The sequence below is a fragment of the Notechis scutatus genome, chromosome 1, assembly GCF_049901735.1.
Source record: "Notechis scutatus isolate UNSWTSFEM ecotype Mainland chromosome 1, rNotScu1.2, whole genome shotgun sequence".
In the NCBI taxonomy this organism is placed as follows: domain Eukaryota; kingdom Metazoa; phylum Chordata; class Lepidosauria; order Squamata; family Elapidae; genus Notechis; species Notechis scutatus.
The window spans coordinates 4,390,047-4,408,437 of NC_142009.1; the positions used below are offsets into that span (position 1 = coordinate 4,390,047).

At 44.9% G+C, this 18,391-nt stretch overlaps 1 protein-coding gene across 4 annotated transcripts in view; it reads left to right on the forward strand.

The window, feature by feature from the left end:
• SPECC1 (sperm antigen with calponin homology and coiled-coil domains 1) overlaps positions 1-18,391 on the forward strand; it is a 153,810-nt gene that overhangs the window by 64,195 nt on the left and 71,224 nt on the right. For all 4 annotated transcript variants that reach the window (XM_087968345.1, XM_087968199.1, XM_087968302.1 and 1 more), the window contains one exon: positions 15,231-16,750. In XM_087968345.1, coding sequence (XP_087824471.1) covers positions 15,231-16,750 — 1,520 coding nt within the window. The remainder of the gene's footprint in view (positions 1-15,230; positions 16,751-18,391) is intronic.

The window sequence follows — 18,391 nt, forward strand, 5'->3', positions numbered from 1 at the left end:
TAAGACCTGGTGCCTTTTATTGGTGGCAAATATATATATATATATAACACAGGGTCTTATTTTCAGGAAAACACGGTAGCTGCACACCCAATATTATATCAGTGGAAAACTAACCCCTTTCTATCCGGGGCTGGGCTGAAAACCTTGAGCTATTTGCTTTCATGGGCCGCATTTTGCAGAATCGGTGCTGATTTACGCAGCTCAAAAGGCTCCCAAAACAGGATCACTCGCCTTTCAGATAAGGTAGACCAATACTTAGCACCCCTCCCAAGTCTGTGCATGCCCTTTTGGGGAGGATGGGAGTTGCAGTCTTGATAACAGCTGGAGGGAGCCAAAAAACCGGATCAGGGAATGCACCCTCCCTGCAAACCTAAGCAAGCTGCATCCTGGCTTAGCCCAAATTTGCAACCCGGGGACCATCCGGCCCCTACATTCCTGGCTAGTTTCGGGGGTGGGAGGGAGGGAGGAGGCTTAGAAGCCAATTTGCAGGGAGGAATCTGGAGATCAAGGTCAAGGGAGGTGCTAATACCACTCTATGAAGCCTTAGTAAGACCACACCTAGAGTCCTGCATCCAGTTTTGGTCACCACACTATAAAAAAGATGTTGAGGCGCTAGAAAAAGTACAGAGAAGAGCAACCAGGATGATGAGGGGACTGGAGGCTAAAACCTACGATGACCGGTTGCAGGAAGTGGGCCTGCCTAGTCTAAGGAAGAGAAGGACCGGGGGATTTAACACATTTAACAGATAAACAGAGTTGGAAGGGACCTTGGGGGTCATCTAGTCCACCACCACCCCGCCCAAGTGGGAGACCCTACACCGTTTCTGACCGATGGCAATCCAATCTCTTCTTGGAAGCCTCCAGTGATGAAGCTCCCACAACTTCCGAAGGCAACTTCTGTTCCATGGGTTGATTGTTCTCACTGTCAGAAAGTTTCTCCTTATTTCCAGGTTGAAAAATCTCTCCTTCCATTATTCCTTGTCTGGCCTACAGGCGCTTTAGAAAATAGCTTGACCCCCTTCCTCCTCCCCTGTGGCAGCCCCTCAAGTATTGGAAGACCACTATCATGTCTCCCCTGGTCCTTCTTTTTACTAGACTAGCCAAGCCCAGTTCCTGCAACGGTTTGTTGTAGAGACAGGATAGCATCTTCCAGTATTTGAGGGGCTGCCCCAGAGAGGAGGAAGGGGGTCAAGCTATTCTCCAAGGCACCCGAAGGCCAGAGAAGGAAGAATGGAGATGGAAACTGAACAAGGAGAGATTCAACCTGGAAATAAGGAGAATTTTTCTGACAGGAAGAACCATCAACCTATGGAACAGAAGTCGCTTCGGAAGTTGTGGAAGCTTCATCACTGGAGGCTTTCAAGAAGAGACTGGACTGCCATCTGTCAGAAATAGTGTAGGGTCTCCTGCTTGGGCAGGGGTTGGACTAGATGACCTACAAGGTCCCTTCCAACTCTGGTTATCTGTTAATCTGATACAATCCAAAGGTTTATACAGAAACCTGTCCGACCAGTGGAGAATATGGAGATCTCCCCTTGGGGCCATGTCAGTTTTCGTAAGCCCACTCCCCTTGCCTGGGGTGTGTGTGTGTATGTCTCCAACCAGCCCCTTTAGCATTTGCCAAAGTGTTTCCTTGTGACTCATCTGATCGCCAACAGGACAGGTTTTTTTTTTAAATAAATGTTTTTTTTTAATTTCTTTAAATACATCACTGGGTGAACAGTGGTTCCAGGTCACTTAACGTTTCAAAAACAAACATGACCCTAATTCCATATTCATAATTATTAATTTCCTTATCTAATTTAGTATTGTTTTATGTTACCAGCTTTTATCATTCGATATACTCATATATTAATTTATAGCAATCTCTATATTCTTGGTATCATTTTTTTTGTTATACTTATACAAGATTTAACCAATTATATCATTCAAATAATCATTCATACATTCATCTTAAGTTATATTATGCAATATAACAGATAATCAGAGTTGGAAGGGACCTTGGAGGTCTTCTAGTCCAGCTCCTTGCCCAAACAGGAGATCCTGTAGCATTGTCAGACAAATCGTGACACGCCAGGCCTGACCCTGTTGGTGTGGGAAAAGCCTTTCCAGTGATGTGCAACCCTGCTACTCCTGCCTTGTTCGTGGGCTGGTGTCCCAATGCTGCGCAAGATCTTTGCAGCCGACTTGCTAAACTGGGTTTGTCCTCACTACAGGAGAAGGGATCCATGAGGTTTTTGCCTAGGGCCTTCGAGCCACATCCTACCTCCCTGAGACCAGGCAGTTTCACAGCCCTGTGTGAACACCAGTCCGTCAAACCAATATTAAGTGACACAAAATGAAACACTTTCCACTCTAAGCTGAAAAGGTTAGCCATCACTGTCCTATAGCATTTCAGACAAATCTCTTCTTAAAAGGCTCCAGTGATGAAGCACCCACAACTTCTGGTGGCAAGCTGTTACACTGGTTAATTGTCCTCACTGTCAGGAAATTTCTGAATCTTGACAGACTTGAACACTGGGCTATCTAACAAAATGAAATTCAGTGTAGAGAAAAGGAAAGTCTTACATTTAGGCAAGGAAAATCCAAAGGACACCTATAATAGACTGGGTGGAACCAGGCTCAATAGCAGGAACTGGGAGGGGGATCTCGGAGTCTTAGTGGACAACCAGCTGAATAGGAGCCGATGTTGTGCAGCAGCAGCCAAAAAAGCCAATGCAATCCTAAGTTGTATTAACAGAGGGATACAATCAAGATCAAGGGAGGTACTAATACCACTCTATAAAGCCTTAGTAAGGCCACACCTAGAGTCCTGCATCTAGTTTTGGTCACCACACTATAAAAAAGGATGTTGAGACTCTGGAAAAAGTGCAGAGAAGAACAACCAGGATGATCAGGGGGGCTGGAGACTAAGGCATACGAAGAACGGTTGCAGGAACTGGGCCTGGCTAGTCTAGTGAAGAGACATGATAGCAGTCTTCCAATATTTGAGGGGCTGCCCCAGAGAGGAAGGGGTCAAGCTATTTTCTAAGGCACCTGAAGGCCAGACAAGGAATAATGGATGGAAACTGAAGAAGGAGAGATTCAACCTGGAAATAAGGAGAAACTTTCTGACAGGGAGAACAATCAACCGATGGAACAGACGTTGCCCTTGGAAGTTTTGGTAGCGCCATCACTTGAGACCTTCAAGAAGAGGCTGGACTTCCATCTGTCAGAAATGGTGTAGGATCTCCTGCTTGGGCGGGGGGGTTGGACTAGATGACCTATAAGGTCCCTTCCAACTCTGATGATCTGTATTAACTTCTTAATTCCAGGTTGCTTCTCTGCTTAATTAGTTTCCGTCCGTTGCTTCTTGTCCTGCCCTCTGGCACTTTGGAGAATTCCTCGACTTAACAATCATTCGTTGAGTCAAGCGGGGGGCTAAACTCACTCAGCAACAGAAATTTGGGGTTCAGTTGAGGTCTTAATGGAGAACTACCTGCCTGTAAGTAAAATGCACAGCCAGCGAGAAAGCTAGGAAGGCTTAGTGGAGATGTGGCGACCTGTTTCCCTTGAGAGCCTAGCTTTCTATGTGGTGGTGGTGTGGATCTTCACCATGTTTAGAGGCCTGGATCCCTTTCAGCCCCCCTTCATCTGAGGTTGTGTTTGACGAAGGAACCCACGTCCTCTTCCTCTGACAGCGCAAACCACAGTTATCTCCCTGGGCAGGTTCCTGCCCGGGATTCCTGCTTATTCTCCCTGCAGCTGCCAGGGAAAACCTCTTTTTTAATCGGATGGTTCCACATCCAGGGCTGCGGCTGGTTAAAAACCCATCTGCACCCCTCCCCCCAATAAAGCATTGGGGTGGCCGAGCTTTGAACCTCTCACCATGTCCCCATGTCCAAGCAAGAAGCAGCTTCGTCCACTGGGCAAAAGCATGCGACAAGCTGCCATAATCTGTCTGTCTGTCTGTCTACCGTGTTTCCCCCAAAATAAGACCCTGTCATTCATAGATAGATAGATAGATAGATAGATAGATAGATAGATAGATAGATAGATAGATAGATGATAGATAGATAGATAGATAGATAGATAGAGATGATAGATAGATGAGATAGATAGATAGATAGATAGATAGATAGATAGATAGATAGATAGATAGATAGATAGATAGATAGATAGATAGATAGATAGATAGATGATATAGATAGATGATAGATAGATAGATAGATAGATAGATAGATAGATAGATAGATGATATAGATAGATGATATAGATAGATAGATGATAGAGATAGATACCATAGATAGATAGATAGATAGATAGATAGATAGATAGATAGATAGATAGATAAGATAGATAGATAGATAGATAGATAGATAGATAGATAGATAGATAGATAGATAGATAGATGATAGAGATAGATAGATAGATAGATAGATAGATAGATAGATAGATAGATAGATAGATAGATAGATGATAGATAGATAGATAGATAGATAGATGATAGATAGATAGATAGATAGATGATAGATAGATGATAGTAGATAGATAGATAGATAGATAGATGATAGATAGATAGATATAGATAGATAGATAGATGATAGATAGATAGATAGATAGATAGATAGATAGATGATAGATAGATAGATAGATAGATAGATGATAGATAGATAGATATATAGATAGATAGATGATAGATAGATAGATAGATAGATAGATAGATAGATAGATAGATAGATAGATAGAACCAAAAAAGGCACCAGGTCTTATTTTCGAGGGATGTCATCCACTGACTAACCTCATTTGCGCACGTCGCCCCTGGCCTCCTTTTCGCTGTCAGAGGGCCTCCAGGAATTCCTTCTGTGGCCGGCAAGGCTTACCCTAACCCTCCACAAAGGGCGTGCACACGCTGGGAGAGGCACTAAGCATTGCCCTAACCTTATCTGGAGGGCGCACGGTCCTGTTTTGGGACCCTTTCGAGCTGCGCAAATCAGCAGGTATTCTGCAAAATTCAGCCACGAAAGAAAATATTCCAATATATTTTCAGCCCGGCCCCGGATAGAAAGGCGTTAGCTTTCCACTGATGGAATATTGTGCGTGCAGCTATCGTGTTTCCCCGAAAATAAGACCCTATCTTATATATATTTGCCACCTCGAAAAAAAGGCACCAGGTCTTATTTTTTGGGGATGTCATCCACTGATTAACCTCACTTGCGCACATCGCCCCCGGCCTCCTTTTCGCGGTCAGAGGCCTTCAGGAACTTCTTCTTCTGCGGCTGGCAAGACTTTCCTGAAGGCCTCTGCATCCCATAACTGAGCTCTGGATCGATCCTGAGCTTTGTCCTCAGCTCCAAAGGCCTTCAGGAAAGCCTTGCCAACCTTGCTGGCTGTAGAAAAAATGGGCCAGAAAGGCAGGTGTCAGGGGGTGCAAGTCCTGGCTACACCTGTCCAAAGGTAAGTAATAGGGCAGCTCCACCCCACATCCCCACCCTAGCTTAATTTTTACCCCTCACTCTGGAGTGGGTGGGATCTTAATTAGGGCTTATTTTGGGGGGGTAGGGCTTATATTGGGCGCATGTGTAAAAATCCAGCTAGGACTTACTATCAGGGTAGATCGTATTTTAGGGGAAACGGTATGTATCTTTCTCTCAATGACTGTGTGTCCCTGTCTATCTATCTATCATTATTGTCCTTACTATTATTTTTTCTCTTTTATTCATTAAACATGAAACTCAGTCAAGTGAACATTTAAAAATGTATCACAAATACCAGTGACGGACGCTACCAGCGTCCCAGATATCAACCCAAGTATCTTCTTAAGGTGTACGGTGTTCTGAGTAGCACAGTTTTTTTGTAGCTCCGCTGGTGTTATTGTGGGAAGCCGCAGTTTCTTGATGTGTTTTGTGAAATTCTTGGACATGGTGCCAAGTCCCCCGATGACAATGGGTATCACTGTTACATATTTCATCCTCGCCGGTCCCTTCCAGCTCCGTTCTGATTGATCTAGATCGGCTGCATCTCCTTTTCAGGGCCCTGATGTGCCCTTGTAGCCTTTCCCCCTGAATAAAACCCAGGCGGGGTTGTCTCCCCCAAGCATTTGCAGAATGCTCCGTGCACCTTGAAACGCCGCATTATAACCAAGGGGGAAGAGGAGGGGGAAAAAATGGAAGTCACAATTGAGGGGGGGGGGTCACCGCGCCTTCCCAACCAGCTGTGCAATTCAGCCCGGACAACCGGCGTGGGTGGCTGGCAAAATACCCAGAGCGAACGCTTGCTCTTGCTATCTCTTTCCCCCCCGCCTCCCCACATCAACCCAAACACTGCCTTCTTTGTCTTTGGCCTCCAAAGCATCCCGCGCTGGTACTGTGGCTTCCTTGTGCAAGACCCCCATTTTTCTCCTCTGCAAACCGAGCACGTTGGTGTGTGCAGTGTGAGAAGGGCAGGGTGGGGGGCTGTTCAGGGAGGGAAGAAATGGCGCTTTTGTTCAGCCAGCTTATTCTCTCCCCACTTCTCAGCTGTGCTTTGCACATCAGTATATCATTGATATATATATATCAGCCAACACGGTTCTAGGCTGCATCAACAGAGGGAGAGAATCTAAGATCACGTGAAGTGTGAATACCACTTTATAAGGCCTTGGTAAGGCCACACTTGGAATAGTGGATCTAGTTTTGGTCGCCACCCTGTAAAAAAAAGATGTTGAGACTCTGGAAAGTGTGCAGAGAAGAGCAACGAAAGGATTAGGAGACTGGAGGCTAAACCGTACGAAGAACGGCTGCTGGAATTGGATATGTCTAGTTTTATGAAGAGAAGTGTTGAGGTGTAAGATTTGATAGCTGCCAGCTGCTGTAAGTCTGATGCAATAGATGGCTGATGTAATAAAGATGAATCAGCATTAGTACTGCCCCTTTAAGACTGGGGGGATGGGTTCTACCCCTTTAAGAGGTGTTTATATAAAGGCAGCCATTAGAGGGCATGTCCTCTCTTCTTGTGTCCGGTATTTATTGCAAGAAGTTCTCTGTGGTAGAGCAAGGGTCTTCAAACTTGGCAAGTTTAAGACTTGTGGACTTCAACTCCCAGAATTCCTGAGCTAACGTGACTGGAGGAAGAATTCTGGGAGTTGAAGTCCACAAGTCTTAAAGCTGTCAAGTTTGAAGACCCCTGGTGTAGATTTAAGAATAAGAAAGATTGCTTTTAAGGTATTTTGCTTACCCCATATATGTCTGTATATAACTGTTGTATATAAACCACTGTTAAATGTCTGCTCCTTGGTTGTATCATAATAGCATTCAATGCTGCAAATGCTCTGACAAGAAGGATTAGGGGTGACATGATAGCCATCTTCCAATATTTGAGGGGCTGCCCCAAGGAAGAGGGAGTCAAGCCATTCTCCAAAGCACTTGAAGGCAGAATGAGAAGCAACGGGTGGAAACTAATCAAGGAGAGAAGCAACTTAGAACTACGTAGAAATTTCCTGACAGTTATAACAATTAACTAGTGGAACAACTATCCTCCAGAAGTTGTGAATGCTCCAACACTGGAAGTTTTAAAGAAGAGATTGGATAACTATTTGTCTGAAGTGGTGTAGGGTTTCCTGCCTAGGTAGGGGGTTGGACTAGAAGACCTCCAAGGTCCCTTCCAACTTTATTATGCTATTCTAAAATATGCAGTATACACATCAATATACGCTCACGTATCCTGCACGAGTCAAAAAGAGGGCTGTGAAAATATCTACAGACCCCTCACATCCTGGACATAAATTGTTTCAACTTCTACCTTCAAAACGACGCTATAGAGCATTGCGCACCAGAACAAGCAGACACAAGGACAGTTTTTCCACGCCTGCCATCCCTCTGCTAAACAACTCATTCCCACAACACTGTCCAACTCTTTAGTAAGGCTGTATTACTATTATTACTCTCCTTCCTTTTACCTATCCCTTTCTCTACTTATGACTATAAGTTTGTGGCTTTTATATTTACGGTTTATATTGTTTTATTTAGTTTCCTAGTAGGATTTATGTTGATGGCTTATTTAGTATCCTGTGACTATCATTAAGTGTTGTATCTTATGATTCATGATGAATGTATTGTTAATTATGACTATGATCATGATTTATCACTTATAGCTTTTATGTACACTGAGAGCATGCTTTAAGATCAGTGGACTTCATCCCCCCAGAATCCCCCATCCAGCATGCTTTAAGAGGGATGGACTTCCACTCCCAGAATCCCCAGCCATTATGCTTTAAGATGAGTGGACTTCCTCTCCCAGAATCCCCAATCTGCATGCTTTAAGAGGATGGACTTCCACTCCCAGAATCCCCAGTCTGCATGCTTTAAGAGGTGGACTTCCACTCCCAGAATCCCCAGCCATTATGCTTTAAGATGAGTGGACTTCCTCTCCCAGAATCCCCAGCCAGATGCTTTAAGAGGGGTGGACTTCCACTCCCAGAATCCCCAGCCATTATGCTTTAAGATGAGTGGACTTTCTCCCAGAATCCCCAATCTGCATGCTTTAAGAGGGATGGACTTCCATTCCCAGAATCCCCAGTCTGCATGCTTTAAGAGGGTGGACTTCCACTCCCAGAATCCCCAGCCAGATGCTTTAAGAGGGGTGGACTTCCACTCCCAGAATCCCCAGTCAGCCATGTTTTAAGAGGGGAGGACTTCCACTCCCAGAATCCCCAGCCAGGATGCTTTAAGAGGGTGGACTTCCACTCCCAGAATCCCCAGCCAGATGCTTTAAGAGGGGAGGACTTCCACTCCCAGAATCCCCCAGCCAGCATGCTTTAAGAGGGGTGGACTTCCACTCCCAGAATCCCCCAGCCAGCCTGCTTTAGAGGGGTGGACTTCCACTCCCAGAATCCCCAGCCAGCCAACTTTAAGAGGAGGACTTCCACTCCCAGAATCCCCCAGCCAGCCATGCTTTAGAGGGTGGACTTCCACTCCCAGAATCCCCAGCCAGGATGCTTTAAGAGGGTGGACTTCCACTCCCAGAATCCCCCAGCCAGCCTGCTTTAAGAGGGGTGGACTTCCACTCCCAGAATCCCCAGCCAGCCAACTTAAGGGGAGGACTTCCACTCCCAGAATCCCCAGCCAGCCATGCTTTAAGAGGGAGGACTTCCACTCCCAGAATCCCCCAGCCAGCCATGCTTTAAGAGGGGAGGACTTCCACTCCCAGAATCCCCCAGCCAGGATGCTTTAAGAGGGTGGACTTCCACTCCCAGAATCCCCCAGCCAGCCTGCTTTAAGGGGTGGACTTCCACTCCCAGAACCCCCCATCCTGCAAGCTTTAAGATGGGTGGATTTCAATTCACATTTTTTTTCCTATGGAAATCTTTTTTTAAAAAAATCTTTTTTCCTTCTTCTTTCGTACTCTGCAAACTAAACCCGCTCTATCTTCCTTTCGAATTCCTCTCCTCCCTTCTTCCTCCTGACCGAAGAAGCCCCTTTGCCTCGCCCGCCTTAAAATGCAAGCGATTTAATTTCTGGCCCAAGTTTTCTCGGTTGTTTTTGGCCCGGTGGACACGCCGAAGCAGAAACCGGTTCCCTTGCGAAGGGAAGGGAGCACCGTTTTTGCAAGTATGCGCCTCCTGACAATGCACCTAATGTGATTAAAACCATCAAAGGCCCCATTGCTTGTGGCCATTCAGTTGAAAGTTTGGGGTTTCCTCCTCCATTTTTTTTGTGGGGGGGGGGGGGGGGCTGAATTACTACAGTGATTCAAGGCTTGGTGGGATTTCTCCAATTTCCCCAGTCCCCCCTTTGATCTGGAATTATTTCTTCCATTTTTGTCCATTATTTCTTCAACCCCCCCTTTATTTCTTCCATTTCCCGCCCCTCTTAAAATGAAATTACTTTCTTATTTTCTTTGCAATTTTCTTATTTCCTATCCAACAAAAGGGGGGGGGGGAGAAATAAAAGAGGGGAGAAAATGCAATGGGTTCAGATCTCTAGGCCTGCCCAAATGCAGGGTTGGGAGCAACACGATGGGTCCTCGATTTATGACCGCAATTCAAACCAGAATATTCCTGTTTGTTAAGCAAGGAGGTTGTTAAATGAGTCACACCTGAAACGGCAATCTTTTTTTTTTTTTGGCCGTGAACAACTGTTAGATTGCGAAATCAGGCGCGACTCACTTAACGACAAGGAAATCGATGCCGTTGTTAAGCGAATCTGGCTTCCCCATTGAGGTGGTTTGTCAGAGGTACGCCAGAGAGGATCCACATGACACTTCAGCTGTCATAAATATGAGTCAGTTGCCAAGCGCTCGAATTTTGACCCAATGACCTTGAGGATGATGTTACGGTTGTAAGAGCGAGGACTGGTCGTAAGTTGCTTTTTTTTAGTGCTGTGGTCACTTGAAATGGTCGCGGAATGAATGGTCATTAAGTCGAGGACTACCTGCACTGTTAAGTACAGGTAGTACTTGACATAACAACCACAATTGAACTCAAAATTTCTGCTGCTAAACGAAACGTCCGTTAAGTGAGCTTTGCTGCATTTTACGACCTACCTTGCCACGGTTGTTAAGTGAATCTGGCTTCCCCATTGACTTTGCTCATCAGAACGTCGCAAAAGGGGATCACGTGACCTCAGGACGCTCCAACCGTCATAAATAAGAGTCCGTGGCCAAGCATCCAAATTTTGATCACCACGGGGATGCTGCGACCGTCGTAAGTGTGAGAAAATGTCATAAGTCCCTTTTTTTCAGTGATATAATTTTGAACGGTCACTACATGAACTGTTGTAAGTGGAGGACTAGCTGTGTCTCCAAATTTCCAAAATGATCCATGGGAATTAGCCGTGAGAATCTTGAGCTGGAATCTGCCATAATTAGAATTTAGAACTTACTGTCACTTTACACTAATTGGCGTCAAAGTAGGATAGGATCGGATCTTTATTGAGAATAGAATATTGGAATGGAACGGAATAGAATAGAATAGAAAATATGGAATGGAATAAAGAATAGAATAGAAAATATGGAACAGAATGGAATACAGGATAGGGTAGGATAGGATCTTTATTGAGAATAGAATCTTGGATTGGAATAGAATAGGAATAGAATAGAATAGAATAGAATAGAATAGAATAGAATAGAATAGAATAGAATAGAATAGAAAATATGGAATGGAATGGAATATAGAATAGAATATAGAATGGCAGAGGTGACGAGAGAAGAATAGAATAGAATATAGAATAGAAATATAGAATTCAGAATAGAATAGAACAAAACAGAACAACAGAAAAGATTGGCACAGAGAATAGAATTTAGAATAGAACGGAATGGAATAGGAATAGAATAGAAATAAGTGTAGAATAAAATATAATAAGAGTGGAATAGAATAGTAATACGAATAGAACAGAACAGAACAGAACAATAACTTTATTGTGACTTTGAAAGTACACTGTTTAATTTAAAACATTAAAATGAAATTTTGTTGCCTACAGCTCTCCCAAAGGATCACCACCTCCAATATATACACTATATAACCACGACAGAATAAATACATAAATTCAAAATGATGCATATACTCACGTATAGTCTGTGACACAGAGAAACAACAACAAAATCGGGCGTTAGGGAATCTCTGCCTAAAGATATTTCTTTGGGTTAATCTCAGTTTAGTATCACATACACAGCTGCCCAATGCTGTGGTTTATATTAACCATGGCTTATTGGCACAAGAAGCTTAATAAGTCATGGTTTAACAAATCCCAAAATTTGTCTGGATATGTGCAGAAGGTTGAATTGGGGTCAAAGATAAAATGTCATAAAATGAACCAACAATGAATGTTGAATATGAAAATTTGGCATCCTAGAAATTCTCAACCTAACCACCTTCTTACATTCACCAATCAGGCTCAAGTGCCAGACTATTTTGTTATTATAGTTTAATATATAACAGATAATCAGAGTTGGAAGGGATCTTGTAGGTCATCTAGTCTAACCCCCTGCCCAAGCAGGAGACCCAAACCATTTCTGAGAGAAGGCAGTCCAATCTCTTCTTGGAAGCCTCCAGGGATGAAGCTCCCACAACTTCTGAAGGCAACTTTTGTTCCGTGGGTTGGTTGTTCTCACTGTCAGAAAGTTTCTCCTTATTTCTAGGTTGAATCTCTCCTTGTTCAGTTTCCATCCATTATTCCTTGTCTGGCCTTCAGGTGCTTTGGAGAATAGATTGACCCCTTCCTCCTCTCTGGGGCAGCCCCTCAAATATTGGAAGACGGCTCTCCTGTCTCCCCTGGTCCTTCTCTTCACTAGACTAGCCAGGCCCAGTTCCTGTAACTGTTCTTTATATGCCTTAGTCTCCAATCCCCTCATCCTCCTGGTTGCTCTTCTCTGCACTTTTTCCAGAGTCTCAACATCTTTTTGACATCTCTTCTTTGTAGCAAGCCCTGAGATATTGGAAGACTGCTATCATGTCACCCCATCCTCCTTTTCCTTAAACTAAGCAAGTCTTCTGCCCATCCATGGTTTGCTCATATTTATTTATTTATTTGTTTGTTTGTTTGTTTTCTTCCTTCCCTTCCTTTCCTTTCTCTCATCTTCCTTTTCTTCTTTCTTCTTCCTTGCTTCCTTCCCTTCCCTTTTTTCTCTCTCCTTTCTTTCTTTCTTTCTTTCTTTCTTTCTTTCTTTCTTTCTTTCTTTCTTTCTTTCTTTCTTTCTTTCTTTCTTTCTTTCTTTCTTTCTTTCTTTCTTTCTTTTGCTTTGGAGAATAGCTTGACCCCACCCCCTCCTCCCTGTGGCAGCCCCTCAAATATTAGAAGATGCTCTCCTGTCTCCTCTGGTCCTTCTCTTCCCTAGACTAGCCAGGCCCAGTTCCTGTAACCGTCCTTCGTATGTTTTAGCCTCCAGTCCCCTCATCATCCTGGTTGCTCTTCTCCGCACTTTTTCTAGAGTCTCAACATCTTTTTAAAGTATGGTGACCAAAACCGGATGCAGTACTCTAGGTGTGGCCTTACTAAGGCTTTACTAATTTACTTACTAAGTTTGCGGGAGGGCTTAAACAAATGCCATAAAAAGATGGCATTTTTAGGACAGCGTGCCCAGCCGTGAGTTGCAACTTCGATGGAAATCATACTGATTAATGTAACGTGCGAAGCCAGCTGTTGTGTTTTGCAAACCAGATTTCTAGCCTTGCCCCAACACTACAAGCTCTCCCAGCCAATAAAAGGAGAAGAATAAAAAAGTGCAAAGATGTATCAGGCACATTATTTTTTCACATGTGGTGGACTTGCAATGCTGCAAAAAAAAAATATATATATATTGGAGAATGATTCAGACATGGGTGGAATAAATGGCGGGAGAGTGTATTCCATTTAAACTGGAATTTTTTCCTCCTAGGAATAAGACCAGAAAGATATAGGAAGGATTTAATTTATCTAACAGTACATGTGTTGACAGCGGCTGGAATAATACTGTATATGCACAATACTGGAAGAATGAAAACATACCGCCAGAAACAGAGATAATAAGAAAAATTATGACCTGTGCTGAATCAGATAGGTTAACTCTAAAATTAAAAAACAAGGGGGAATCTGAGTACTATGAAAAATGGAATAAATTCTATTAGTGGTTGTATAGAAGAAGGCAAGGTCGGAACATAAGTAGCTATGAGGATTAGAATAATTAGTACATAATATATCAAACAAGGAGATTGTAAATGATGAAGTAAAATTTATATACTGTATGTATAACAGTTGTAATGCTTGATCAGCTGCATCGTGTTGTATTCTTATAATTAAAATAAAAAAATAGATAATAAATAATAATAATAATAAAGGAGAGAAATAACAATACCGCAACCACAACGCTACGGGTTAAGATATACAGGTAGCCCTCGAATTACAACCACAATTGAAACCCAGTATTTCTGTTGCTAAGTGAAATCGTTGTTAAGTGAGCTTGTTCTGTTTGTTGCCACAGCTGTTAAGGGAATCCCTGCAGTTGTTAAGTTAGTCACATGACTGTTGGGGAGAGAAAAAAACCACAAAAGTCATAGTTGCATAAGTGAGGGACACTGCAAATGGCCGTAAATGCGAGTTGGTTCCTGCTACCGTTCTTCGTCTGTTTAAGCCTCTAGACCCCTCATCAAATTTCATTGTATTTTGAATGCAATGACAATAAAGGTTTTCTATTCTATTCTATTCTATTCTATTCTATTCTATTCCTATTCCTAAAGGCTCTGCTCTGCTCTGTTCTTCTATTCTATTCTATTCTATTCTATTCTATTCTATTCTATTCTATTCTATTCTATTCTATTCTATTCTATTCTATTCTATTCTATTCTATTCTATTCTTCTATTCTATTTATTCTATTATTCTCTTCTCTTCTCTTCTATTCTCTTCTATTCTCTTCTATTCTATTCTTCTATTCTATTTATTCTATTATTCTCTTCTCTTCTCTTCTCTTCTCTTCTCTTCTATTCTATTCTATTCTATTCTATTCTATTCTATTCTATTGCCCCAAAAGTAAAAAATATTGGAAAAAAATGAGCTTCTCTCTCTGGGGCAGCCCCTCAAATATTGGAAGACTGCTATCTTGTCTCCCCTGGTCCTTCTCTTCCCTAGACTAGCCAGGCCCAGTTCTTGCAACCGTTCATTGTATGTTTTAGCCTCCAGTCCCCTCATCCTCCTGGTTGCTCTTCTCTGCACTTTTTCCAGAGTCTCAACATCTTTTTTTATAGTGTGGTGGCCAAAACTGGATGCAGTACTCTAGGTGTGGTCTTACTAAGGCTTTATAGAGTGGCATTAGTACCTCCCTTGACCTTGATTGTATCCCTCTGTTAATACAACTTAGGATTGCGTTAGCTTTTTTGGCTGCTGCTGCACAACATTGGCTCATATTTAGCTGGTTGTCCACTAAAACTCCAAGATCCCCCTCCCAGTTCCTGCTATTGAGCCTGGTTTCACCCAGTCTATTATAGGTGTCCTTTGGGTTTTTCTTTCCTAAGTGTAGGACTTTCCTTTTCTCTACATTGAATTTCATTTTGTTGGATAGGGCCCAGGGTTCTAGTCTGTCAAGCTCTATCTGGATCTTGAGCCTTTCTTCTTGGGTGTTAGCTATTCCTGCCAGCTTCGTAAATTACTAAATGTAGAACCTTAACTTTTTTCCACCATTGCATTTCATTTCGTTGGCATCCTTAGTGATGTGTTCTTCCTTGCAACCAACCAGCGTGCAGGGAACTACATTTCCCACGATCCATCGCAGCAGATTTCATCAATGTCATCTTTTCTTTTTCCAGGTCCTGCCCCGTCCGCCAAGCGCACAGGGATCCCCGCCCCGCGGGAGCTGCCGAGCTCCGTGGCCCGAGAAAAGGCGGTCCTGAGGCCCCGGAAAGCTCAGCCCAGCCCGACGTCTTCCGGGGCACCCACTCCCACCAAGCATTCACGGCCGTCCCTCAAGCCCAAGAATGAGGCAGAAGTTGGCGACAAGGCGGGCCTGGCGTCCCAGGTCAAGGAGCTGCTGGCCGAGGCCAAGACGAAAGACTCGGAGATCACCAAACTCCGTAACGAGCTGAAGAAGCACCAAGGCAAGGAGTTGGCTAACGACCCCGGCTTGGCGGGCACGCTGGTGGACGGCCTTCCAACCGAGGTGGAGTCCATCATCCAGGCCCTCCAGGAGAAGAACAAGACCTTCCAGAGGGAACTTCTCCACCTGGGAGAGGAGAACCGACTCTTGAAGGAGAAGCTAAACCAACGGGAACATTCGCCCCTCTCGGACACCAGCGGCAGCCTGCCCACCCCGACCACGCAGGAGTCCAGTTTTGGCAGCCCAATTCAGCCGTCCCTTTGCAGCAACCCCACCAGCGGCAGCCTCTGCGTCAACGGCCCTCCGCTCCGCAACTCGGGCTCATCCAGCAGCGACGTGACCAAAGCTTCGTTGTCCCCGGACGCCTCGGATTTCGAGCACATCACGGACGTCCCCTCCAGGCCCCCATCCTCCGGCAGCAACGTCTTCAAGACCTCGAGATGCTCCACCTCGGGGAGTTCGCCCAACAACGACAGCGACCTCTCGGTGGCCTCGCTCACCGAGCGGATCCAGCGGATGGAGGAGAACCACCACTGCATGGCGGAGGAGCTGCAGGCCACCTTGCAGGAGCTCTCCGACCAGCAGCAGGTGGTCCAGGAGCTGACGGCGGAGAACGAGAAGTTGGCCGAGGAGAAGGCCATGCTGGAGAGGTCCTTCTGCCAGCACCGGGAGCGAGCCGAGCAGCTGAGCCAAGAGAACGAGAAGCTGACCGCCCTCCTGCAGGATCGGCCCAAGACGGACGAGAACAAAGCCAAGGTACACGAGCTGGAGCTGCGGTGCGCCGAGCTGCAGGAAAAGGCCCAGTTTGAGCGCGAGAAGATGCTCAACATCCAGCAGCAGCTGACCAGCAGTTTGAGGAGTCTGGAGAGGGAACATCAAGAGGCCCAAGCGGCAGTCAAAAACCTGGGCGAGGAAGCCAAGCGGCTGGGTGGCCACTTGGAAACCGAGCGGCTGAACAATGGCGCCTTGGCGAGGACCCTGGAAGACTGCAAGGTCCACCTGGAAGGGTTGAAGATCGAGAGCGAGTCGCTGCGGTCCCAGCTGGACAGCGAGAAGCGGAAATCAGCCGCCATGGATGCCATGGAGCAGGCGGCTGGCCGCTCGGACGCCCACGAGGTGCTGCACGGGATCCGCGCCGAGCGTGACCAGTTGGAACAATCCTGCACGGAGCTGAGGCAGGAGCTGCTGAAGGCCCACAGCGAGGTGAAGACTCTGCAAGGGCAGCTGGCCAAGGTAAGGCGTTCGGCCGGAGCCTCCAGAGGCAACAGCAGTATACCTGAAAAAAAGGTCGCAGTGGGGAAAATAGGGGTCGTTCCTGGGAACTCCCGGAATGGCGGGCATGACATTCTAGACATCTTGCATGTTTGAGCTAATCCCGCAGGGTGCTAGCAGCGACAATGCAGGTAGTCCTCGACTTACGGCTGTAATGGTGCCCAAAATTGCAATTGCTACGTGAGAAACTCCCAGAATTCCCCAGCATCATGCTTTCAACTTCATCTCCCAGAAGTCCCTAGCCATGCCCCCTAATCACGTGACCGAACTCTAGGCACTCGTTTGCAAGTTACGGGCCTACATTTGATAACAGAGAATCAGAGTTGGAAGGGACCTTATAGGTCATCTAGTCCAACTCCCTGCCCAGGCGGGAGACCCTACACCATTTCTGACAGATGGCAGTCCAGTCTCTTCTTGAAAGCCTCCAGTGATGAAGCTCCCACAACTTCCGAAGGCAACTTCTGTTCCATGAGTTGATTGTTCTCCCTGTCAGAAAGTTTCTCCTTATTTCCAGGTTGAATCTCTCCTTGATCAGTTTCCATCCATTATTCCTTGTCTGGCCTTCGGGTGCTTTAAAGAAAATAGCTCGACTCCCTTCCTCCTCTCTGGGGCAGCCCCTCAAGTATTGGAAGATGCTCTCCTGTCTCCCCTGGTCCTTCTCTTCCCTAGACCAGCCAGGCCCATAAATACATGCAACCTTGTTGAAGTCCACCCGTCTTAAAGGGGCCATGTTTACAAATGTTTTGCCTGGTTTGGCTCTCCAGCATACCCTTCTTTGCCCAACCTCCCTGGTGACTTATTTTTTTCCCCTTTACTGCACAGCCCAATTGTGACATTGTGTGCTTATGTGCAGTCATTCACCCGGCAAATCTTGAACTTGTAACCCAATAAATCTTTGGTGCCCTTGGAAGCGAATCGGTTCAGGGAGTGGCCTCTTAACCAGCCAGGTATTTTGCACCTCCTGGGAAAGAGGGTGTGTGTGTTTTGTGTGTTGTCCGATCTCACCACTGGATTGGAAGCTCTCAAAAAACAGGGTTAACCGTTGTTGGTTAACCGCTGAGGTTTAGAATGGATTTTTTCCTCTTGTGTCTGACTCGGGGTATTTAGGTTCTTCTTGTGCCTTGTTTTTCTTTTTTAAAAAGTTTATCCATCCCTCCATTTATCTATCATCATCTCTCTCCACCTATCATCTAGCTATCACTTAACTATCACCTACTTATTATCTTTCTCTTTCTCTCTTTCTCTATATTATCTGTCTATCTATCTATCTATCTATCTATCTATCTATCTATCTATCTATCTATCTATCTCTGTCTCTATGATCTATTTCTGTCTCTGTCTTTATTAGCTATCTCTCATCTATCTATCTATCTATCTATCTGTCTGTCTGTCTGTCTGTCTGTCTATCTATCTATCTATCTATCTATCTATCTATCTATCCATCCATCCATCCATCCATCCATCCATCCATCCATGATCTGTGTGTCTCTTTGTCTGTCTTTATTATCTATCTGTTATCTAACTATCTATCTATATCCATCCATCTATTATCTCTGTCTCTATGATCTATGTCTGTTTCTGTCTATTATCTCTCTTTCTGTC